The sequence below is a fragment of the Chelonoidis abingdonii genome, chromosome 4, assembly GCF_003597395.2.
Source record: "Chelonoidis abingdonii isolate Lonesome George chromosome 4, CheloAbing_2.0, whole genome shotgun sequence".
Lineage (NCBI taxonomy): Eukaryota > Metazoa > Chordata > Testudines > Testudinidae > Chelonoidis > Chelonoidis abingdonii.
Genome location: NC_133772.1, coordinates 138,048,355 through 138,074,480, shown reverse-complemented (window position 1 = coordinate 138,074,480; position 26,126 = coordinate 138,048,355). Strand labels below are relative to the sequence as shown.

The 26,126-nt window shown below is 42.5% G+C and overlaps 1 protein-coding gene across 1 annotated transcript in view; it reads left to right on the top strand.

Moving 5' to 3' along the window:
* BRF1 (BRF1 general transcription factor IIIB subunit) overlaps positions 1-26,126 on the top strand; it is a 174,551-nt gene that overhangs the window by 37,594 nt on the left and 110,831 nt on the right. The window contains exons 5-7 of the mRNA XM_075065721.1: positions 3,312-3,351; positions 3,441-3,533; positions 4,340-4,618. Of these exons, the coding sequence (XP_074921822.1) occupies positions 3,312-3,351; positions 3,441-3,533; positions 4,340-4,618 (412 nt within the window). The remainder of the gene's footprint in view (positions 1-3,311; positions 3,352-3,440; positions 3,534-4,339; positions 4,619-26,126) is intronic.

Here is a 26,126-nt window from a genome sequence, read left to right as displayed (position 1 = left end):
TGCGAACATAGAAGGTCTTGATGAATGTCGATGCATGAGCAGGTGCTCAGCCGATGATCCTGTACTTGCCTGTTTCCGCCCTCCTAGGTGTGGTCTTAACTCTCCCATTGAACACTTTGCTATGCATCAGTGTGATGTGAGATGTAACCTACTACGTTAGCGCAGCTCGCTCTATCCTCCCTGCCTCTCCTCGGACCTTGATATGCTATCCGATTAGTCACACGGCAGTTCGTCCATCCTCGGACCTGCATAAAATCCTGCTCGCAACCTGGACGCATGCATCATCTAAAGTGGCTGATGGTTCGCTTCGGTGAGACTTGTTGCTTCACACACGCCTAGATGCAGGCGAGTAATACTCCTGCGCAGAAGGCAGGATTGCCAGAAACTCATCCATTAAAGAACTCCGTTACGTAGGCAAAGTAAGAGAGAGTAGAGATACGAGATGTTTGTGTGGATCTCCTGCTGTGTCAGGTCACGACCATACACACGCTCGCACAGGCTCCATCCATATACTATTGGTACTCTGTACCTCAAGCATGCAGTGCACCTCGCACTTCTTCCTTGCATCTAACACCTGCCTGCCCATTTCGACGTTCACATTCCGAGAAGGAGCGCTCCTCTGTTTCTCTCTCACTGCAGTATGACGGTTCCTCAAAGCTTAGGATTTGTGCCTCTATCCTACAGGTACCCGCTGCGCCCGCGCCCTGGCTTCTGACTGGCTTTAAGTGTTAGTATCTGTCGAGATCTGAATTCTGACTGCCCACACACGGCTCTCTATAGACCCTGTCCTACCTGACTTCTTCTTTACATGTATCTGGGTATCGTAACGGGAACAGATGGCGTCCGTATAGAGTAAGAGAGTCCGATGTTATACTGCTCTCTCGGCGTACAGGATCAGTGATCGTTTCCGGATGCTTGCTGACACGCTCTAACCAATAAGTGAAATCCACGAGACTCCCGCGCTTGTACGTACTTAGCTCATGTGCTCACATAAGTACCCACAAGGTAGATCTCCACGTCTGTCGCCCTGTCCATTCCGCTTTCCCTTCCGCAAGTCTTGTCAATCATCCCCTTTCTCCTCAAGTCTCAGCGATGCTATTGACCCCGGTCTTTGTTTTCCATAACTTCACGCATCCCGTTAGAGAGCAGCAATTAACTCGCTGGACTGTGCGTAGACGCACTAGCATTTATACATCCTCGACTGTGCACCCAGACCTTTCTAAGAGCGCCCCAATTTTTTTGTCGCCATGTGCAGGAACGAGAGGATATGGAAGAGTCTAACTGGCACTGTCCTTCATCTCAGTGAGAAAATATCGTCTTGGTGGGACTCCAAGCGGCGTGCAGAGTGTCGTGGAGCTTGCCTGAATTGATGCTCTCACGTCGCTGCGCCCAGGCGAGGTGATGCTGCACATGTCACCAGGCTCAGGCCTTCATCGATTGCCTTCAGCTCGCGATGTACATGAGATCTGGCCGTCTACCTCAACAGTGGTCTTCGAGTGTGCAACCATATCTCTGCCCATTTACGCCTTGGTAGCTTGCAAGTGCCAAGGCAGACTTCAGTCAACGCAGCTCTTCATCACGGGCTGGCAGTGTCTTGGCTTTATCTGTGAACAAGATGCTGTCCCGAGATTAGCGACCCCTCTACCTTCCTTAGCCGTTCAACTCGGTGTAAAGCTATGGGACTTCGAACTTTTCAACTTGGACAACTGGAGAATGGAGGCAGCACTCGAACGCATAGAACACCCGTAAGACTCGTGCCTCCCTCAAACCAGCCTCATTTTGTTACTTTGTTTTGTTTTTTTGCAGAAGGGATGTGGCGGATATGTCATTCTAGTACCATTTCACACTCCCGGCCTCCTTCCCCACTGTTGGAGATAGCCGGCAAGTAAAGTATATCTGATAGGATGGCGGGGTGTCGCAGGGGATATTGCATGGTGCCGCAACGGCGACCAGCCAGGGGTGCTTGCGACCGACCGGGTGTTGCTAGGGGAAAATTCTTCCGACGAACGTGCACGCGGCGCGTGCACACCTACTTGGAATGGATATGAGCAACACATCTCGAAGAACAACAGTTACAAAGGTGAGCAACCGTCTTTTTTCATTTATTTTTAATTTATAATGTTTGAATGAAATAAATTTATAATCTGAACACTACATTTTTCAAAGTTCTTGAGTACTCACAGCTCCCCTTTTATGCTGTTCATGTTGTGTACCTCTGAGAATCACCCAAAACAGGTTTTTCTCTCTGTTGTAAAATATTTTAGTATTTGTTGGCACCATCAGATAGAGCATACATGTAACTAGGTAATTTGCAATAAACAAGAAAGAGAGGGTCAAATTCTCTTCACTTACGTGAGTGTAGACAATGAAATTACTTCAGGTTTACATAGATCTGAGTTAGTTGCAATGGGGCCTGTTTCTTCTTAGCAGATCTTTTTGCCTAATGTTGAATTTGTGACTTAGTTTGTTGGAGTGAAATTAATATACTGTTACAAACACAGGATTATTACTTAACCACAGAATCAGTTAATATAAAATACTATATTTAGTGTTAAAATGCAGTTTGTACAAAACATGACAGCATCCTGTTTTAAGATGTGATGTTCTGGGCCACACTGTTAGAATTTGGAAGTATTTTCATAAGAGAAACAAGCTGGACTGTGAAGGAGGAGCCCCTGTTTAAATACAGGTATCTGAAATACTAGTTCAAGAAATAATAGAAGGATTGTTAACATTGGATTATTTGTCGTAGGCTGGATTTTTTTGGTCTACCGTATTCATTTTGAGCTGCTTGTGGCCGCAGATTCCCCCAGGAGAATTCCCCTTGTGTAGGGGAAATCTCTTCCAATGCAACTGAGCTCTCCTGTTGCTGATCTTCTGCTGGCGTTAACTCCATTATGGACTTCACAATGGTGATGGAAGTTAGAGTAGGCACCCAACTTCTCCAGCTTTTGCTGGGGCTGGGTGGCCAAGAATCAGGGAGCTGCAACTGCAGCTGCTATTCTCCACTATGTCTGAGGGGACAGAGGGTAGAATTGGGGCTTCATTTTAGGTGAGCTGGTGTGAAAGTTCCTCTCTGTCAGGCTGAGATATTGGTTTAATCAGTACTTGATTTGAAACAGTATTTTGATATGCGTCTTTTGTCTCTCTGGTCTGTCCTGGATTACAAATTGTTTAGGGGAAGAAATGTACATTACCATCTTTCTATAGTACCATGTGTATTTAAGTCTCTAAATAGAGGAACCAATATTAAAAAATATTTAATCATAGCATATTCATATTTCATTCTGTTACTCATTTTTTCTTTTCAGCTTGAGAAAGCGCTGTCAAAAAAGCTTGAAGATGTTGAAGGTACAAGTCCCATTCAGTACACTATATTACTTGGTTACACCAAATAACATTCATGATTTCTGAGCTTTATTTTTATTTAATTGCCACAGGTGAAATATCAATTTACCAAGATGAAATAGAGAATGAATTAGAAAATAGTAGACCAAAGGCAAAAGGAGTATTTGCCAATTTGACTAAAGATGGTAAGTCTATAAAAGACCATGAATATTTTAGAAGTGGCAATGGGGGTCAAATCCTACTCACGTTATTTTGTATGATCTTTTATTATGCTATATATGACTCCATTTCTTTGTTGTGTATTATTTATATATATGCAGCTACATACATTATGCAGTGAAATGTTGAGTGCAACAAAACATTTAAGTCTTGACTTACACTGGAATTCTCAGAGGAATGGAATGCATAGTGCCAGCCCACAAAATACCATGCTTCAAATATTAGACACCAACTTGAGTAGTACTTGAATTCACCAAAATTGTATACATTTTTTAAAAATACAACTATTGTAATGGCATGAAGGGCTGTAACAAATTACTCCCAAGTGCAATTTAGCAGAGGTGGTGTCAGTACTTCAGATTGTTCCTGGTTAACATAAAATAGTTACCCCAAACCAGTGAGCATGTACCTTTGTGCCCCTCTGTTCCCACACTGAAGGTATTCACAGTACTGTTTATAGGTTGAATATTAGCCTTAATTATCATTACAAGTATTTAGCTCATATTACTCGAACTACTTACTTGCAGTATTTTGATAACACAATACAAGCAATTTTAAATTTCTGTTTTCAAAAGACACATTTTAAAAGCTAAGGCAATGATTTTAAAGCACATCTGGAAATTCTATATATTTATGCAACGTACTGAAATACTCTCTGTTCTTTTGCAGATTGTTCGCTAATGGTTTTTATTCTTTTAAGTGAGCTGCTTTTCATTTATTTAGTTTCTGTAACAGATGATATGAAGTTATTTGATTTCCCCCCCCATTACAGAATCTATAGAAGATAATACGGCTAGTGTATGTGGAGAGGAGGAGGCAGAAGATGAAGAACTGGAAGCAGCTGCTAATCATTTAAACAAGGACTTTTGTAATGAACTTCTAGATAAAGATAGGTTAAAGAAAATAGAAAGGAGAGAATGCAAAAATGGAAATGAAACTCCTGTATGGCCACCTGCACTAGAATCTCTGCTTGGCCCACTCCCCACTACTGCCAGCCTTGGGATAACAGATTCTATACAAGAGTGTGTATCCACTAAGGATCGAGACCACAGTAAGTACAAGATTAATGTAAGCTGAAATTTACAATAGAAAAGTCAGACATATAAAACTGTTGTGGTTTCACTGTTTAATTTCCAGTTACCTGCATGGTTGCTGACATAGCAATTCTGTGAAATGTAAATGTTATAGGAGTGTAGAGACATAGGAATTGACCATCTTGATCAGATCAGTGGTTCAACTGGTCAAATATTTTGTATTTGACACTGGCCAGTACCAGAAGTTGCTCAGAAAGGTTCAGGATTTATATCCTTTAAACTTAGTAAAATAGATTTACCTTGGTGTGATAGTTGATATGGATATTTCAAACATTGCAGTCGTTATGTTGTTTTACTTGATACTGCCAATTAGCAATGTGTACAAGTGGATTTTTTTCTTTATAGGTATAATTGGAAATGAAAATCTTAAGTACTTGTGTTCTAGGTAACTTTTTTTTAGTTCAAAAGAGATGCAACATTTTTCAGGAAATACTTTATTGGAATCAAACAAGGAGGCTGTCTCTTTTTGTTCTTAGTCAAGAGTCAGTCTATTATATTTAATTCATTCTTCAGTGGTTTGTAAAGTTGCAGATGTTCGATATTTGGCATGCAAAATAGCGTATGCTTTTCTCTCCCTTGATATGCGTTTTTGTTAATACCTTGTGTCAAGGCTTTTTCCCCACTTTGAACTTTAGCGTCCAAAAAGTGGGGACCTGCATGATCACTTTTAAGCTTAATTACCAGCTTAAATTTGGTACGCTGCCACCAGCCAAAAATATAGTGTTTGGCACACTTCCTGTTCCCCCAAAACCTTCCCTGGGAAACCCAAGACCCAAACCCCTTGGATCTGAACATAAGGAGAAATTAGCCTTCCCCCCACCTTTTTCCCCCAGACTTCCCCTCCCTGGGTTGTCTTGGGAAGCTATACAGATCCAAACTCCTTGGATCTTAAAACAAAGAGGAATTAACCATTCCCTTCCTTTTCCCCCCCACCAGCCCCTGATGAGTTTAGACTCAATCCCTTGGATTCCAAAACAAGGGAAAATCAATCAGGTTCTTAAAAAGAAAGCTTTTAATTTAAGAAAGAAAAAAGTAAAAATTATCTCTCTGTAAAATTAGGATGGAAAATGCTTACAGGGTTTTCAGATTCGTATAGACTAGAGGGACTCCCCCCCACACCCCAGCCTGAGATTCAAAGTTACAGCAAACAGAGGTAAAAATCCTTCCAGCAAAAGACACATTTACAAGTTAAGAATACAAAACATAAGACTAATCCGCCTTGCCTGGCCATACTTACAATTTTGAAACACGAAAGACTGATTCAGAAAGATTGGGAACGTCTGGGTGTACGTCTGGTCCCTCTTAGCCCCAAGAGCGAACAACAAACAAAACAAAACAGCACAAACAAAGACTTCCCTCCACCAAGATTTGAAAGTATCTTGTCTCCCTATTGGTCCTCTGGTCAGGTGTCAGCCAGGTTCACTGAGCTTCTTAACCCTTTACTGGTAAAAGAGACATTAACCCTTAACTATGTGTTTATGACACCTTGTTTGGCATGTTCCATTCCTTTTTCTCTGATTCCTGAAACCTTTTTATAGCATGACTCAAATGGACAGCATTAGCTGCATTGGTCAATTAAAAATTTCAGTTTTGCATGAGTCACAGAAGGCTACTTCACACAACCAATGACTCAAGGAGGTGTGTTTGCCTTTTAATATGTAAGCTGAAACTCTGTGGAGCCTTTTTTCCCCTTCATGAATCTCAGATCTGAACATATTTGGTGAGAACCTCATTCTTTTCTATATTACCATACATTTTCTGTTCCATAAAGCTTATCTGTCTTTGAATCTGTTTAGTCAGCAGATTCAATGAGAAGATCCAACTAAATGGACTGTGTCTTTATTTAGCTCTTATAACAATTTGTGATGCTACCCTACTCCATTTCTAGACTGAAGGACCACAGAAAATCAACCTCATGTTACTGCCCATGTCACAGAACTGCAGCTGATCAGTAGCATTATTTATTTTCCTACATTATAAACAAGGTAAATGATGTAGAAAAAATTGATTGTTTAATTAAAATTAATGGTGGGAGGAATAGATGGCTCGCACTATTGGGGTATGCATCATTTCACCTCAAAATCAATGGTTCAGCTGTAACAGAGGTCAGTAGTAGCTAAAAATTGTTGCTGTCTGATGGTTGTTCAATGATCTCTGAAAAACAAGTTGGTTCCAGTCCAGTTCCCAGTGAACACGTCTGTATAATGAAAACCTCAGTTGGCACTGTCATTGGCCATTTTAATAGAGGGTCCAAGGACTGAATGAATTTAAAGATGAAACTAATCTGTCACTCCCAGATATGTTCCTCCAAGTCGGGCTTGAGATTTGTGGGCAAAGAAATGTATGGCAGCTTAGTCTGTGACTGCCTGTGTTGTACCGGTTCTGTGGAAAAATAGTGGTCTTGGGGGCTGCCAGATTCATTTAATTTTTACAAATGATCAGCTAGGTTTTTATTTTAAAAAATATCTCTCTGGAAATAAAATAAATATTTTTATTTTAAAAAAATATCCCTCTAGAAAATACCAACTCCGTTGTGATGGGAATTCAAATTTCTTTTATGTTGTATTCCCAGAATGAGTTAAAAGATTAAATTTAGCAGTGGGTTATTGTTTTGGTTGTAGCCTTTAGTCCTTCCCAGAGCTGATTCTTTTGGATTGCAGGTGCCATATGTAAATTTCTAGCTTTCTGGGAAGGTTATCTCCCCTCCTCCTTGCCCCAATTACCTTCTTCAAAAATCTCTGGTGTAGGTCCCCTTAAAGTCCTTTTACTTGGCTTTTGCATATATGTCATGTCAACTTACGATTGTGTCTGTTTCAGCTGTTTGAGGAAATCTCTCACCTAGCATTATCACTGATGCAACAGCAGTAGAAGACACCTCAGAAACTGCTATTATAGACTAGACTTAAATGTAATGCTTAGGTATTGAAGGACATTTAGGGTTATTCCCCAAACTGCAATTGTCAATGCAATATGTGTGTGAATTTTTTATGGAAAGTGCAGTATTTGCGTGAATTTGCATCACAAAGAGAGCACACTAGGGTACTGTATTAATGCAGTTACGAGGCAGTATAAGGTTCAGTAGAAGCAAGACATTAGATTGTATTGTCTCTAAAAATACTTTAATTAGGAGGGATGTTTCAGTTGGGTTTCTTTTAGAGTGTTTACAGTTGCTTCTATCTTGTTTTTTTTTTTTTTTTCTCTAACTCTACAAGGGATTAATCATAGAATCCTGCCCAAGGCTGATTCTTTTGCTTTCGATCTGGCAATCTTAATTATCTTAAAAGTTTCTTAGGAACCAGATTCTCTTTGTTGAATATCTTATCATTAGCAATGAAGTACATGCTCCTGTGTACTAAATGAAAACATGAATTTACCCAGGATGAGGCTTTGTGTATACCCTGTTTGTATATTTTAGTGAAACATTTATAATTTGTAAAAGGAAGGGGATATACTATATTCTGTGAATGCTGATCATGCTGTTCTATACCATAAAGACGAGTTTACTGCAGAACTCATGAGCCCTGAACTCCTGAGTGAATTGTGTTGTATCATAGGTACGCAACAGATGGTGGAAATGGAGAAGATCTAGTAGGTCAGCCAGTACATTTCTCTCCCAAAGCAGGATTTTCACTTGCAACATATTTTCTAGACTTTTGTTCATTCTAATTTTTCGTGTCCCAGATAATAGGGCTTCCACTATTCTCTGGGAGATTGTTACGGTCAAATACCAAATACTTTATTCTGAAAGCATTTTTTCTGGTATTCTATAAAATTCTATAAAATTTCTCTTTGTAATTTATTTTCCATTCCTCTTATTTACACCCCTTTGTACCACCCTGAATAACTCATCATCTTCCTTAGTATTTACAGCCTTCATACATTTGTAGGCTATTATCCTGTCCTCCCGTTGTTGTCATTTAGCACAAGTTGTGCTTGTTTCAAAATATATTGGCCAAGATGGAAAGAGAGAAAGGATGGAAACTAACTGAGGTAGAGGGAAAATGCAGGGCTTAAGTTATATGCTGAATTCATACAAATTATCTTTGGTATGCTAGTTGGTATATAGCAAATTCATGTGCAGTTATTGTAGGGTTACATTAGCAAACAGTGTAGTATGAGCAGGTGGTAACATGCAGCTGTACCTCCTCATAAAAGTAAACATCTCTTATAATCAAAAATAACTTTTGCAAGTACCATCTTGTGCCTACCCCAGTGAAGTAACTGTAAAGTACAGATTAAAAAATAAAAATCCATGGCAAAGTTTTTGTGTTACTGACAACCAATTGTTTGCTCATTTACATACATTTCTCTTGTATTTGTGCCTTCATTTGTACTGTGGATCTCATCCAGTATCCACTGAAGTCAGAGAATCTTTCCATTGACATCAGTGTGTGTTGAATAAGGCCCTATGTAAACAGCTTTCCCAAACAATGGCCTTTGTAACAAAAAAATGAACTAATATTAACTCTGTTTTGCTTTCTTCTTATTTTGTCATCTTATCTGTCTCTTACATTTTGTATAAAGATCATACAAAAGAAACTCTCTAACAAGACTTACAAATTAATAGATTAGTAAGTCAAGGGAATTAAACATTAACAACATTGGGTTTGTTTAGTGTGGAGAAAAGAAGACTGAGAGGGGACATGACAATCTTTTATGTACCTGAAAACTGTTACAAGGAGGAGCTAGAAAAATTGTTCTCCTTAATCATTGAGGTTAGGACAAGAAGCAATGGGTTTCAATTGCAGCAAGGGCAGTTTAGGTTAGACATTAGGAAAAACTTCCTAACTGTCAGGGTGATTAAGCATTGGAATAAATTGCCTAGGGAGGCTGTAGATTCTCCATTTTTGGAGATTTTTAGGAGCAAGTTAGACAAATACCTGTCAGGGATGGTCTAGATCAGTGGTATTCAATCCGCGGCCCAATTAGCACACAGCTGCCGCCCAGCTTTGTGCTAAAGGTTGCTGGGCCTGTGGAGTCGGGAGTGTGGGCTGCCCCACATGCCCTGCCCTGTACAGCGGAGTTCGCAATCGGGGCTGTTGGGCTGCCCTGCCCCGCGCAGCGGGGTCTGGGCTCGGGGCTGTGCTGCCCTGCTGCCAGGCTGCACCTAACAGGTCCGGGGTTCAGGCTGCTGCATGGTGGGGTCAGGGTAAGGGCTGCAACTCCACGCTGGCTCCCCACAGCTACCTGCACAGCTCTTCCTGACCTGGCTCTGGCAGGGGCGGGTGGGCTGGGCCTTGGAGCCACAGTCTGGTCACGGGAGAAGCTGCGCGGGCAGCTGTGAGGAGTCATGGGCCTTCCGCCTGCCACAGGTGGGTGGGGAGCCTGCAGGGTGGGGACAGGGGCCAGGGGCTGCTTGGGCCCCCCACACCACGGGCAGGTAGAGGGTCTGCTGCGGCTCCCCAGAGCTGCCCGCCCAGCTCTTATCATGGCAGGGCTGCGGCTCCGAGGTGCTCCCCTCACCCAGCTGGAGCCGGGTCAGGGAGAGCTGCACGGACAGCTGTGGGGAGCCTGGGTCCCTCCACCTGCCCTGGGCGAGGGACCTGGGGCACGGGACATGGCAGTGGGGACCTGGAACATGGGTAGGGGGCTGCTTTTGCCTCTACCTTGGACGTCCCCTTCCCACACTTTTGGGAGGACTCCAGCGCCCTTGCCTCAGGCTGAGGCTGCTGGGGGCCGGCCTGCAGCTAGGGACTCCGGGCAGCTGGACCCGGTGCTTTCACAGGCAGCTGGAGCTGGTGCTCATTCCGCCCCCCTACCCGACGCTCCAGGGCTGCGGGTTGTGCTGCCCACCTGCCCACCGCACTGGGGCCTGTGTTCAGCTGCCTGCCTGCCCGCCTGCCACTCTGGGGCTCTGGTTGGGGCTCATATTACCTGCCCAATGCATGGGGGGAGCTCGAGTGGCCTGGGGCTGGTGTGGGGGGTGCCTCTGGGCTCTGTCGAGTGAAGGAGAGCAGGAGAGGTGGGGCTCTGGGCAGAAGGGGTGGGCTGGCCGGGGGCTAGCCTCCCCAAGCCCGTGGCTCACCTACCACCCATGTTGGAGTCTTTGGTATAATTACAGGTGCATGATTTTCTTTTGTCAGTCTTATGTAAATCTTGTGTACAGTGTATATAATTTTACCCTAAAAACACTAGTGCACTCCTCTCTACACAAACAGCTGTGTGCACGTTTTTATTGAAGAATCTTGCATATTTCTGAAAGACTGAGATGTTAGTTGCTGGCTGGGGTGCCTGTAGAACTCCTCCTTCCCTCACTGATGCTGCAGCTCAGATTGGAGAAGAATCTGTTCCAAATGGGGACTTCAGCTCAGTCCCCACTAAGCACACAAGAGGTATGTGCTTTAGAGGCTGTGCATTGCCACTCCAGGCTGCATCCATACAGCTTCCAGGAGGTGGGAAGAAGCAACCAGTTCAGCTGGCGCCATGCTGCTATTCCTTTGCAGAAGGAGGAGAGGACATACAGAGCTGCCACTGCTTTAATGATTAATTAGGGAGAGGTGTGCAAGAGAACAGAGAAGAGCGCTAAGGGGGTAAGGGGAAGGACACACAGACCTGGAATCAAGAGAAGGGTTAGGGGGAAAAAAAGTGGAATGGCTCAGGTTTTATGTATAGATTATATACTATCCCCTGCCCCACTCCCACCTTTGTGTGCATGTATATTTCTGCCTTACCATCCCACCCCAATAAAACCCTGTCTTGCAAAAAAAACCCGAAAAGCAATTAAAACTGAAATTGTTCATTAGAGAATTGTAGAAAATGTATGGACACTACATGGAAGTTTCATTGAATCATAGGAAAATATAACTGGTTAGAAGAATGTTATTTGAACAATTCATCATGTTATCTGAAATGTCAAGATTATGCCCCCCCAGTTCAGTTAAGTTGCTATTGTGAATAAAGATTTATTAACCTAGGTCAAGAAGCCACAAAACTTGCCCTTGGAAAAAGGTAATATAAGAGTGCAAGCAGGATTTTGCAGGGGTTAGCTACTGGGGTGAAGTTTGATGAATGATAAATCAATGTGCAGCGTTAGAAAGTATCTTGGGTATTTTGAATGTGCTGTATGTATTATGAAAAGGTTAAAATAATCCCCGGTGAAGGTAGTTTCCTTTGGAATGGTATGTGTTCATTCCCTTTTTAACTGCTGAGGGAAATTGCAGCATAATCACGAGCCCCAGAAATAGCCAATTTAAGTGAGTAGCCAGTTATATTTGAATATTTTGGTGTGCTTTTATTTGATTTAGCAGTTTTATTTTGTTCAGTAAGCTTGGATTTTGTTAGCATAATTTACTGCATAAATTAGACCTTAATAGAGAATTCTTCTTTGAGTGATTGCTCATATCGATTCCAATTCGGTGTGCACATGCCACGTGCACAGTCATCGGAAAGTTTTTCCTTAGCAGCACTCACGGGTTTGGCTGTGGAGTCCCCTGGAGTGGAGCCTTCATGGTGCTCAATATATGACCCTGCAGACCCAGTGCCTCCTCAGTTCCTTCTTACTGCCAGTGATGGTTGTTGGAACTGTGGCATCTTGCTTTGCAAGCTCTCCACGTTTCCCTAGCTTCTCTTTCAAACTGTTTGTATTTGTAGTTGTTTAGTTCTTAGTTATTATAGTTCTAGTTAGTAATTAGTTAGCTGTTGGACTGGGGGGTTTACCCTCCACCCTGACTGTGTGTTCTCTTTGGGGGATTTACATGCCAAAGTCCCGGGGGTTCAAGTCCTGCAACAAGCCCATGCCAACAGGCAGCCCTCATGACGCTTGTTTAAAATGTCTAGGGGAAGCACATCAGTCTGAAAAGTGTATGATTTGTAAGGGCTTTCGCCCCCAAACCAAGAAGGAGCAGGACTTTAGATTGAAGCAGCTCCTTATGGAGGCAGCACTTAGACCACAACCTGCATTGGCATGGCAGGATCCGGTGCTGAGTTCCTCGGTGCGCAGTGCCCTGCCGGCAAAGGCAGAGGCGGCACCGCAAAAGAACTCCGGTAGAGACCCGTGGCACTGTCACTTCCCAGCCCAAGGTTCAGCAAACTATGCAAGACCTACCCTTTGCCGAACAGACTGACTCCAGACTGCATAGTCTCAAAGACTCCAGGATGACAATGAAATCTTTGGGTAATGAAAGCCGTTTAAGTCCCAACCACAGCAATAGCATTCGTATCCTCCTTGTCCGAGGCAGGATTTTTACAGGCACAGGGGTAGGAATGGCAGGCATTAGCCTTCCCATCCCCCATCTGGACAGGGCCAAATAATTAAGCCTTTGTCGAGCTCAAAACAGACATTTTGAAGGTGCACCTGAGAATGGAGCACCTGTCTCTACACCAGATCCTTCCCTGTGTTTTTTGAGCAGTTTATCCCACTTCTACCATGCATGGTCCAAATAACATTGGACCGCTGGGTTTGTCGCGCGGTGGAAATGGGATATTCTCTCCAATTCTGCTCCTACTCTCCCTCCCACCTCCTTTCCCTAGGGACCCTTCTCACAAGCAATGCCTAATCCAGGAGGTGCAGGTGCTCCTTGCCATAAGAGCGGTGGAGAAGGTTCCTCAGGGGCAAGAGATTCTATTCCTGCTACTTCCTAATTCTCAAAGCCAAAGGGGGTCTCAGACCCATTCTAGACCTGTGAGGACTCAACAAGTTCATGATGAAGCTGAAGTTCTGCATGGTTTCCCTCAATACAATTATCTCTTCTCTAGATTCGTGAACTGGTTCGCCACATGAAAGACGTGTAGTTTCACATAGTGATTCTCCCTGCTCACAGATGCTTCTTAAGGTTTGTGATCAACCAAAAACATTATCAATTCACAGTCCTACCCTTCAGCCTGTCGTCAGCCCCACGAGTGTTCACCAAGTGAATGTCAGTGGTAGCAGCCTTCCTCTGAAGGAGGCAGGTGCAGGTATACCCTTACCTCAGCGATTGGCTGTTCAGGGGATATACCAGAGAATAGGTGGAGTTGCAGTTCTGTCTGGTCACATCCACATTCGAGAGACTGGGTGGTCTCAACATGAACAAGTCCACCTTGTCTCTGACACAGAGGATAGAGTTTATTGGAGAAGTGTTGGACTTCGTCCAGGCAAGAGCAAGCATGCCAGAGTCCCGATTCAAAGCCATGGCAAGCATCATTCGATGCATGAGAGAGTACCCAACCATTACAGCAAGGAATTGCCTCAGTCTCCTCGGTCACATGGTGGCCTGCAGGGTTGTGGTCCGACACACCAGACTGAGACTCAGGGCTCTACAGACGTGGCTTGCTTTGACATACTGCCAGGGGCGCAACAGCCTGGGAGTATGGCTACACTTACAACTGTACAGCGCTGGGAGTTACAGCTGTCTTCATAGAGCTGTGTAGGGAAAGCGCTGCAGTGTGGTCACACTGACAGCTACCAGCGCTGCAGTGTGGCCACATTTGCAGCATTTGCAGCGCTGTTGGGAGTGATGCATTATGGGCAGCTATCCCAGCGTTCAAGTGACTGCAACGTGCTTTTCAAAAGGGGGGGGTGGGGTGGAATATGACAGGGAGTGTGGGGGAGACAGAGAGAGTGGATTTTTGGAGCTGACAGTGTGTCAGCTCCCTGCCTTGCAAGTTCTAAGGACTGGAAGATACACAGCACCAACCTTCAATCATTTTAAAAGTTTCGACCCCTTCCCCCATCCCTCTCTTATTCACTAAATGCAAATAGCCTTCAGACCAGATAAGCAGCTGCTCCAAAACGGACTCCGCCCTTTCCCCCCGCCTCTTCTCTCCTCAAGCAAACACTATAGCTGTGAACATTCCAAAGGAATCCCCCTGCCTGCCTCTGCTCGAGCAAACGAGCTGTGTTTGTTTTTTAGATAAGCAGCTCCGGGAGCCCGGAGTTCACAACAAAACAGCAGAGTGGCTGAACAGGCATTCTGGGATACCTCCAAATACCTCGGAGGCCAATTACAGTGCTTTTGGTGGCCACACTTGCAGAGCAGCGCTGCATCACCAGCACTGCAATCTTTATACCCTAGGCAGAGCAGGACTACAGCCAGCGCTGCAGCCAGGGAGATGCAGCGCTGTATGTGCCTTGCAAGTGTGGACGGTGAGTAAGTTGCAGCGCTGTAAACCCACCACCAGATCAGCAACTCTCCAGCATAGCCAAGCCCTGGGACTAGTTAGCACCTGCTGTGGCACAGTAACCGAGTCACTCCAGTGGTGGCTTGATGCTTGAACAGTCTGCAAAGTAGTCCCTTCGACAGCCCTCAGCTGTTCTTTTCTCTAGTTATGGACACGTCAGCTCTAGGTTGGGGCACACATATGGGAGATCTCTGAATGCAGGGTCTCTGATCACAGGACGAGCTCTCTCTCTGTATGAATATCGAGCCCAGAGCAGTGCAACTTGCTTGCTAGCCTTTCAGTCTCATCTGCAAGCCCAGCATGTGGCAGTCATGACGGACAACACCACTGCAATGTTTTACATCAACAAGCAGGGTGGAACCTGGTCATAGCCCCTCTGTCAGGAGGCTCTCAAGTTCTGGGAATTCTGTATTACCCACTCCATTCGCCTGGAAGCGTCATATCTGCCAGGAGTACAGAACATACTGGCAGACGACCTCAGCAGGTCTTTCCGTAGTCATGAGTTGTCCATCCGGATGGACGTCATTCACTCCATTTTCTAGAGGTGGGGGTTTCCCAGGTTGACCCTAACCCTTTCCTCTAACCTACCTTAATACAGTTTTCCACAAGGACAAGGTGCAGCTCAGACCTCACCTGGCCTTTCTGCCTGAGGTGGTATCACATTTCCGTACCAGCCAAGACACATTCCTCCCTGTTTTTTATCCAAAGCTTCATACCAGTAGCTGTGAACAGAGATTGCACTGCTTGGATGTTCGGCAAGCGTTAGCCTTCTATATCGAACACACTAAGCTGTTCAGGAAATCAAACCAGTTGTTCATAGCGGTGATCTCATCTCAAAGAATATCTTCCTGGATCACATCCTGCATCTGCACATGCTATGAGCTGACCAAGACACCAGCCCCAGCACTTACAGCACACTCCACAATGGTACAGACTTCATCATCTGCATTGCTGGCCCAAGTCCCGAAACAAGAAATCTTCAGGGCAGCAGCTTGGTCCTCAGTGCATTCATTCACCTCTCATTATACCATTGTCCAACATGCCAGAGATGATGCAGCTTTTAGCAGAGCAGTGCTCCAGTCTGCGATTCCATAACTCCGACCCCACCACCTAGGTAAGGCTTAGGAATCACCTAAATGGAATCTATATGAGCAATCACTTTAAGAAAAAATGGTAACTCACCTTCTCGTAATTGTTGTTCTTTGAAATATGTTGCTCATATCCATTCCATACCCACCTGCCTTCCCCTCTGTCAGAGTAACCGGCAAGACACTGGGTCGGCAGGGTCATATATTGATTGCCATGAAGGCACCACTCCAGGGGGCTCCACAGCCATCCTGGCGGGTGCTGCGAAAGGAAAAACTTTCCGACGACTGCGCACATGGTGCGCACACAACAAATTGGAATGGATATGAGCAACACATCTTGAAGAACAACAGTTACGAGAAGGTGAGTAACCGTTTTTATTTTTGCACGTTTAACTTTATTGCCACAATGGGGCCAACGCAGTAGTAAATTTAAGCATGTGTATAAGTGTAGGAGTAGGGACTGCTCCTATAACTATGGTTGCAGGGTTAAGCCCTAGACTATTGGCAAATATAGTCAGCAGTTACACTGTGTGATAAGTCAGGTATTTTTACTAAAAAATCTTCTCCTATTAGACCTGAGTTATTAATGTTGACACTTGGTTGGCAATTAAAAATACTTTGGAAAACTTAATTTTATTGCTCTGGTTTGTTTGGGTATGATAGTGTAGGAAATCACTTGATAATTTATACTTTCAGCAATTAAAATCAGAGTATATAAAACCAGAGCTATGCTTTGACCTGGATTTGGAATGGCCAGGCAACTTGAGGTTACTGTAGTCTTTGTATTTTTTATTTAATTTTTGTTTTAACTTAGTGGAAAGCATTTAGTAATACTGAAATCTTAGCATTTGGAAATGTTCCTAGGTTCATTAATTGCAGTGGTGCAGAGCAGTGGAAATTGTAGATTGATAAAACTCACTTCTAGGTTGGCTAAGATGAGAGTAATAAATAATGAAGATCTTTTCTTGTGGACTCTTTGCATGGAATGTAAAATTGTATTAGGTCAGAGTTCCCCAACTGTGGTCCACGGAAGACTTGCTAGTGGTCCGCAGAGACCTGGTAGGTCACATGGAGTTTTCTCCTCTCGTGTCTTGCTGCTAAATTTAATTAAAAAACAGTTAAGTATACATTGTTACTTTTCATGTAAGCTATTGCTGTAGTGATTGTGATGTTTGATTGAAATTTCTGTAACTATTATGCTAATTAAGATAAGGTTTCAGTTTCCAAGTAAAAACATGTATATACATAGCATTCAAGAGGTTGTTTTTGATGATGAAAGAGCTATATATTTACAGGTTCCGTAGTGAAAATAAGAGAATGAATATGAAACAAGGAAGCAGAAACAATACTGTTAGGTAATGCCAGCAAGAAAATTTGGAGCAATATACAAGATTTACAAGGCAGATACAGAGAGCAGAAGGTTGTAGGAAATGATAGTATAGTAGCTGGAAGGATACAATGTTTCAGTGTATTTACTATTCCTTAACTGCTATTTGATGTAGTGATTGTGGTAAGGTTACTGTAGGCTCACAGATGGACTAAAGGAAGCAAAAGAATTCTCTTTGTCCAAACCACTGCAGTTACATAGCAACAAGTGAGTGATTGTGATGGTTCTATTTTTTATATTACGTTACGTTCTTACCATACCAATGTTGGCACATGAGGTGGAAACCAGTGTCTTCCATTCCTCTGTCATTTGCTGCTGACTCCATCTGCTCTCAGGTGTTGAGATAGATTGTCCTGCTCTCTCTGCTAAAGGATTTTCTTTTGGTTTCTCTTGGAGCATGCTTGTTTCTTCACACCAATTGATTCCCACTTGGCAGCTTTAAGTGGGAATCTGTATGTTGGCATCTGGAGTATGTGTCCCAAATATGTCCAATGCTTCCTTCGTATATACATGGTGATTATATACACGTTTCTTATTAATTTATTGTTATAGACAAAAAATACAACTCTGTGTTACTACATAACTTCTGTATGAATAAGTAGTTATACACTATGAAAATGAAATACTGGCCTCATTGTCAGTATCTTCTTCCTGTCAGTGTTTTCATTAAGTACAATATGGATAACATGTTTGCATAACGTGTGTAACTTGGCGATTGCTTCTCTATGAAGTTCACTTTCTCACCTTAGTTTTCAACTGTGGCTTATTACATTTGATGTTAAAAGAAATGAGTGTTGTTACTGCTGCCTCCATAATAAAGTTCAATTCCATAGGTACAGTTGCACTGAGATTTGCTTCTGGAGCAGGAATAAAATCCCTCCATTTCACACTTTAATGATTGAATTTTGTCTTTAAGATTAGCAGAATAACTTTTCAGAGGACAGTTAAATTTTCCATATAATTTTTTTAAGTGAAAGATTTACTAACTTTTTTGCAAAAGATGTATTCTAAAATGCTCCCTTTTGGAATTTTGAATTATGTTTCTCCCATATCTTTGGGTTCTGTTAGCAAACCAACAATATAGATCAAAATCCATACTTTCTGCTTTTGTTCCCTTTGTGTCACTCCACATGCATTGCAAATGCACACATTCTGATAATGTCTCAGGCATAGGCTCCTCTTTATGGTTTTACAATTAAACCCATAAAGAGTTATTCTCTGTATTGATAATAGCTGTTTTGAACCACGCAAAGACTGGCTGTTGAGCTTGCTTAGATCCATCAGCTGCATCTGCTTTTTGATGCGGTCAGCTTGCTTCCCTGACTTGTTGTCTCTGGTGAGCCAGAGGTAGCCAGGGCAGCTGGCCTCTAGAGATTATGGAGCGAGTGGGAGTGTTGAACAGCAGGCAGCATGAGCAGGGCTTTGTGAGAAAGGAGGGATTGAACAGGGCTTTGGGGGTTGCAGGTGGGGAGGAGGAATTGAAAGGATTGGGCCTGGTGGAGGAAGAGGCTTGTGTGTCAGGAGAGGGGTCTTGGGTGGAAGGAGGAGCCCGCTGTCTGTGTCAAGGTATTGGTGCTTTTGTGCACTAGGCAGCTGCAACAGGGGACTCAGTTCCCTCTGCTGAGGCTTCAGTGCATCATGGGCTTCCCACAGCAGTGTTATCTTGGTGCATCAAGGAGTCCAGGCAGAAGGGCTGTTGGGGGCCCTTGACATGCTGCTGCCTCAGGGAAGAGATATTGGGCTCCCCTTCATCTAAGGCCTTACACCATGGTCCAGTCCCCTCACTCCAGACACCAAAATCCTCCATATGGCCACTCATCTCTCCTGGATTTCTGCTAGTCCCCTTATCCCGTGCGCTGCTTGTCTCCCAGGGGCAGGAGTTTGAGTTTTGGGAGGCTGGAATTGAGAGAAGACAGTTTTCTGCATTGAAGTATGGGTGCTTGAAAGTCTCCCCAGTGCACCGAGGTAGTGATGCCGTTAGGAGCCCATGACCCATTGGTGCCTCAGGATACCTACAGAGCGATGTAAGGTTGCTACCTTCATAGCTTTTTCAGAACAGAGAGTAAGGATTGGTACTTGAAATCCAGGTCTGGTCTTTGCATTATAATATGGAGTGTGAGCACCCCAAAACAAAGGGAAACTTTGATTTAACAAGCTGAACATACACTTTTATTTTTCTTCTTAACATGAAATGTATTGCATAATAACACTTCACAGATCTGACATGTAACCTTCTGATCTTTGAAAACTTGACACTGGGTACTTCAAATTTCTTCATTGAAAGAGAAAATTTAACATTGATAACCTGGCTACAAATTTTTCTGGGCTCAAAATTCCTCAAACAGGACTACATTTGGAAGAGTGCAGTCCATACACACAAGCTGTGTAAAATATCGTTGAGACTCGGGAGCTATACAGATCTAGAAAGTCATCATTTCACTTTTATTACAAACAAATTTTATAGTATGGCGTAAGCAGTAATTGAAATGCAGAAAGCTGGCACATCACTAGCACTAGACTGATAATTCCTCATGCCATTACAGCTTATTCTCTATATAGATGTTCCTGTTCTTTCTTTCAGTCACATTAAAGTTTCTTGACTATTTCAATTTTGTGCCTGCCTCATAAAGCATAGTGTTTGGTTGAAATTGTTGTTCTACTTTTCTTGCCTCCTTTTTGAAATGAATAATGTGAAATCTAGCTACTGGTATTTAACAAATTACTTACATATAAACTTACGATAGTCTAATCTTAAAAGTACCACCTCCTCTGACAAAGCATTTGAAGTGGTATATCAGTAACTATGTGGTAATAAAGCAACTGTGCAAAAATATGCATCATCTTGCTGAATGGATGAGTTTGCAGAGTATATTTGGTGACAAAAATAAGTATTTTTTACATTTTACTACTTTTGGTCCTGTAGAATGAGTACAGCTATTGAATATGAGTTGCATTATTTTTTGGCCGAAGCATTGTCAAAAAAGTTCCAATGTTTTTATCTGTCCTGCTCCAGCGTTGGTGCCCAGGATGGAAACGAGTCTTTTATTCCTCTGTCATTTGTTGCAGCTTCCATTTGTTCTGTGGTGGTGAGAGAGACTGTTCTGCCCCTCCCAGCTAAGGGTGATTATTAAGGTTTCTCTGGAGTGCACTCGTTTCCTCACACCACTTTAACATCTTCATGTGGGAATCTATAGGTTGGCACACACAGGACACACTTCAAATATGTCCAGTGTTTCCCTTCAATTCTGATGGAAACAAGTTGCTGGTTGGTGATTTCCTGGATTTCTTGTTGGTTATGAAATCTGTCCAACCAATGGCCAGAATTTATTTTCACAGACGTACAGTTTTCTGTCTAATGTAGCAGATCTCCAGCTCCTGAGCTGTATCTTAGCACAGAGATTACAATTGAACTGAAAATTCTCAGTTTTGTTCTTGTGCCTTATATCTTTGATTTCCCTACGTTGCTGAGTTTAGTAAATGCTGTGGATGCCTTTCCTATCATTGGTGTCATTTCCACTTGATGTCTCCATTGGCTAATATGGTGCTGCCCAGGTAGATGAACTGTTCTTCTTACTTCATATTTTTGCCTTCTAATGTGATGTTACTGCTTGATGTCTTGGTTTCAAAGACATTTATTTTAGCATAACAACTTTTGAGCCCTATTTTTGCCAAGTTGTTTGTCTTTGTAACTTTCTGTGGATGTCACTCAATAGTGCAACATCATCAGCAAAGTCTAGGCCTTTTAGGCATTTAGGGCATGTCTACACAGGGATAAAAGCCCTGTAGCGTGGCTGTTGCTGGCCCGGGTCAGCTCATTCTGGCTTTCAGGGCTCAAGGTATGAGGCTAAAAATCTCTTTGTAGACATTAGGGCTTGAGCTGGAGCCCAAGCTGTGGGATCCTCCGCCCTCTCAGGGTCCCAGAGTTCAGGCGACAGTCCAAACCCAAACACCTATATAGCAACTTTTCGGCCCTTGAGTCGAAGTCAGCTGTCCCGGGTCAGCTGCAGGCTTTTTATCACTGTATAGACATATCCTTGAAGCTCATTTTGATTTTGATGTTCTAGTTGCAGAATGTTTATTGCTGGTGAGAATCTCACAGTCCAGAAAGAAACTAGGTTGATTTTCAAATAGCAGGGTGAAGTTTGCAGTACTGGCAATTTAAAAAGAAATAAACAGTCTTTAAAAATGTCTTTACTGAACAGATCTGATGTGAAATCATTGGGACACAATACACATAGACCCCAACTGTGTCATTTTTAGAATATGATTCAATTGCTGCTAAATCAAATTATATTAATTATTAATTTCAAACATAAGAAAATAAGAATTTTAGGTCAGACAAATGGCCCATCTAACCTAGTATCCTTTCTTCCCACAGCAGCTGGTGCTAAATGCTTCAAGGGGAATGAATGGAATGCCAATTATTGAGTGATCCATGCCCTGTCATTCAGTTCCAGCTTCTGGCAATCAGTGGTTTAGGTACACCAAGAGCATCTTGGCTAATAGTTTACTTTGCTTAAGAGCCTTTGGTGTGGGACCTTGTCAAAGGCTTTCTGAAATTCCAAGTAAACTGTATCAACTGGATCACCCTTTAGCACATGCTTGCTGACACCAATCTCTAATAGGTTTCTGAGGGTCTGATAATTTTGTTGTTTACTATAGTTTCAACCAGATGGCCTGGTACTGAAGTTACGTTTAATGGCCTATAATTGCTAGGATCACTTCTGGAGCTTTTTTTCAAAAATGGTCCTCACATTAGCTGTTCTCCAGTCATCTGCCACAGAGGCTGATTTAAGCAATAGGTTACAGACCACAGTTCTTATTCTGCAATTTATATTTGAAGTTCCTTCAGAACTCTTGGGTAATACCATCTGATCTTGGTAACTTATTACTGTTTAACTTATCAGTTTGTTCCAAAACCATCTCTGTTAACACCTCAGTCTGGGACAGTTACTTAGATTTATCACCTAAAAAGAGTGACTCAGGTGTTAGAATCCTCACATCCTCTGCAGTAAAGACCAATACAAAGAATTCGTTTAGCTTTTCTGCAACAGCCTTGAGTTCTCCTTTAGCACCTCAGTCGTCCAGTGGTCCACTGATTGTTTGGCAGGCTTCCTGCTTCTGACGTACTTTGACTCATAGATTTTAAGGTCAGAAGGGACCATTATGATCGTCTAGTCTGACCTCCTGTGCAATGCAGGCCACAGAATCTCACCCACCCAATCCTGTAACAAACCCCTAACCTATGTCTGAGTTATTGAAGTCCTCAAATTATGGTTTGAAGACCTCAAGCTGCAGAGAAACCTCCAGCAAGTGACCCGTGCCCCATGCTGCAGAGGAAGGCAAAAAACCTCGAAAAAAACCAAACAAGGCCCTCTGCCAACTGTCCCTGGAGGAAATTCCTTCCTGACCCCAAATATGGCAATCAGTTAACCCTGACCATGTGGGCAAGATCACAGCCAGCCCCAGGAAAAATTCTCTGTATACTCAATCCCACCCATCTAAATCCCATCACAGACCACTGGCATGACTTACCTGCTGTAATCAAAGATCAGTTGCCAATATTAATTGCCAAATTAGGGTATCTATTATACCATCCCTTCCCATAAACTTATCAAGCTATCTTAAAACCAGATAGGTCTTTGCCCCACCTACTCCCCTTGGAAGGCTTTCCAGAACTTCACTCCTCGATATGGTTAGAAACCTTCGTCTAATTTCAAGTCTAAACTTCCTAATCGTTCAGTTTATATCCATTTGGTTCTTGTGTCCACATTGGTACTAAGCTTAAATAATTACTCTCCTTCCTAATATTTATCCTCTGTATATTTATAAGAGCAATCAATTCCCATCAGCTTCTTTTGGTTAGGCTAAACAAGCCAAGCTCTTTCAGTCTTCTTTCATAAGATAGGTTTTTCCATTCCTCGGATCATCCTAGTAGCCTTCTCTAGTACGCCTTCCAGTTTGAATTATCCTTCTTAAACATGGGACCAGAACTGCACACAGTATTAAAGATGAGTCCCCAGTACCTTGATAATGGTACTACATCCTTATCTTTGTCTGGATAACCTCGCTGATGATCCTAAAAACCACATAGCTTTTTTAACAGCCATACCATTGACGGTCATAGTCATCCAATACTCCGAGTCCTTCTCCTCCCTGTTACTTCCAATTGATGTGTCCCCAATTTGTAACTAAAATTCTTGTTATTACCTAAATTATGACCTTGCACTTCGCTATTAATATTCATCATATTACTATTACTCATTTACAACGTCACCAGATCTTCCTGTATGATATCCGGTCCTCTTGTGTAGCAATACTCCCAGCTTTGTGTCATCTGCAAACTTTATTAGCACATTCCACTTTTGTGCCAAGGTCAATATAAAAAGATTAAATAAGATTGGTCCAAACTGATCCCTGAGGAACTCCACTAGTAATCTCCTTCCAGCTGACAATTCACTTTCAGTAACACACCTGTGTCTCCCCTTTAACCAGTTCTTATCCACCTTTCATTTCAATGTTGATCCCATCTTTTTCAATTTAACTATAATTCCCCATGTGGAACCGTATCAAATGCTTACTGAATCGAGTAAAGTTAGATCCCTGCATCTCTTTGTCTAAAAAATCGTTACCATCCAAAGAAGGAATCAGGTTGGTTGGCACGATCTACCTTTGTAAAATAGTTGTATTTTCCCAGTTACCATTGACCTCAATGTCCTATAATACTTCCTTCAATTTTTCCCCAAGACTTACATACTACAGATTCGAACTAAAGACCAATAATTACTCTGATCACTTTTTCCTCTTTCTTAAAAATAGGAACGTATGTTAACAATTCCCAGTCGTACGGTCCAACCCTGAGTTTACTGATTCATTAAAATCTTCTAATGGGCTTGCAATTTCATGTGCTAGTTTTTTATCTTTGGTGAAGATTATCTGGCCCTCTGATTTCATTCATATAGCTTCGAGTTGGCTTCTACCTCGATGTGGTAATATCTACCTCCTAGCCTCATTCCCATTGCCATCCTACCATTACCCAAGATCTCATTAGCCTTATTAAAGACTGAGGCAAGTATTTGTTAATATTGGGCCATGCTAGATTATCCTTACTCCATTCCATCCTCAGTGTTACGGTCCCACTCTTTCTTTGTTTTCTTCTTACTTATATGGCTATAACACCTTTTACTATGGTTTTATCCCTTTGCAAGGTCAACTCTGCATGGCTTTTGCCTTCCACTTTATCCTACATGTCTGACCTCACAGCGTAGCTTTCTTGCGACCGCTCCCCAAATCTTCCACTCCTTGTAGGCTTTCTGCTTTTTCTTAATCACCTCTCTGAGATGCTTGCTTATCCAGCTTGGTCTACAACTCCTGCCTAAGATTTTTTTCCCCCCCCTTTCTTGGGATGCAGGCTTCTGATAGTTTCTGCAACTTTGACTTGAAGTAATTCCAGGCCTCGTCCACCTTTAGATCCACAAGTTCTTCAGTCCAAAATGTTTGCTGTTAGTTTTTGTGTCTAGTTGTTCTTCAAATTCTTTTTTGGCCTGCCTTCTTATACTTTTACCTTTTGGCTTGCCAGAGTTTATGCTCTTTTCTTTTGTCTCCAGTAGGATTTGACTTCCAATTTTTAAAGGATGTCTTTTTGCCTCTAACCGCCTCTTTTGCTCTGTTTAGCCATGGAGACATTTTTTGTCCTCTTACCGTTTTTTGGTTTTTTGGGGGGGCGGGGCAGGGGCGGTTACATTTAGTTTGAGCCTCTATTATGGTGTTTTTAAATAGTCTTTGTTCAGCTTGTCAGCATTTAACTCTTGACTGTTCCTTTTAATTTCCATTTAACTGGCTTCCTCATTACTGTGTAGCTCCCTTTTTTGAAGTTAAACGCTACTATGGTGGGTTTCTTTGACAATTTTTCCCCTTCAAGGATGTGAAATTTAATTACATTATGGTTGCTGTTACCAAGCAGTTCAGATATATTTACCTCTTGGACCACATCCGGTGTGCCTTAGGACTAAATCAAGAATTCTGTCTCCCCAGTGGGTTCCAGGACTAGCTGCTTCAAGAAGCAATCATTAATGGTTTCTAGAAATATTCTCTCTGAATCTCATCCTGAGGTGACATGTTCCCAATCCCCCTATTGACCCATTATTACTGGGTTTTCTGTTTTCGTTGCCACTTTAATCTCCCATTGCATTTCACATTCATTATCATTCCTATATATTTTGTACCCTGCTATTACTGAGTCCCATTGATTATCATCATTCCACCAGGTCTGAGATGTCTGTTATATCAATATCTTCATTTAATGCCAGACACTCAATTTCACCCATCTTTGTATTTAGACTTCTAGCATTTATATAAAAGCCCTTATAAAATTTGTCAATATTTAGTTGTCTGCCTTCATATGATGTAATTGAGTGTAATTCTTTTTAGTTTGACTGTTTTTCTTCAGTTTCTGCCTGTAGTTTATCAACTTCTATCCTCTCCTCTTTGCTAGGTTATAATGTATCCCCTCTAATAAATCCTCCCCTAAAGGATATATCTGTCCAAACCATGTGCTCCGTCACATCTATTGGCTTTCCCCCAGTTTTGGCAAGCTTCTTGAGTCTCCTTGTTTAATTCAGATGTACAACCATTTCTTTCAGTCAGGTCTTGACATTCTGAATGATTCAGGCTTTACGTTTGGTGTCCATGTCACTGCTGTCATAAACAGATAGCTAAGAGTTAATGTTTCTTTTACCTGTAAAGGGTTAACAAAGGGAACCAAACACCTGACCAGAGGACCAATCAGGAAACTGGATTTTTAAAAGCTCAGGGAGGGGAATGTTTGGGTGTGTCCCCCTTTGTGTGTGTCTTTTGTCTGTCTCTCGGCTATGAGAGGGATCTTTCTATCTT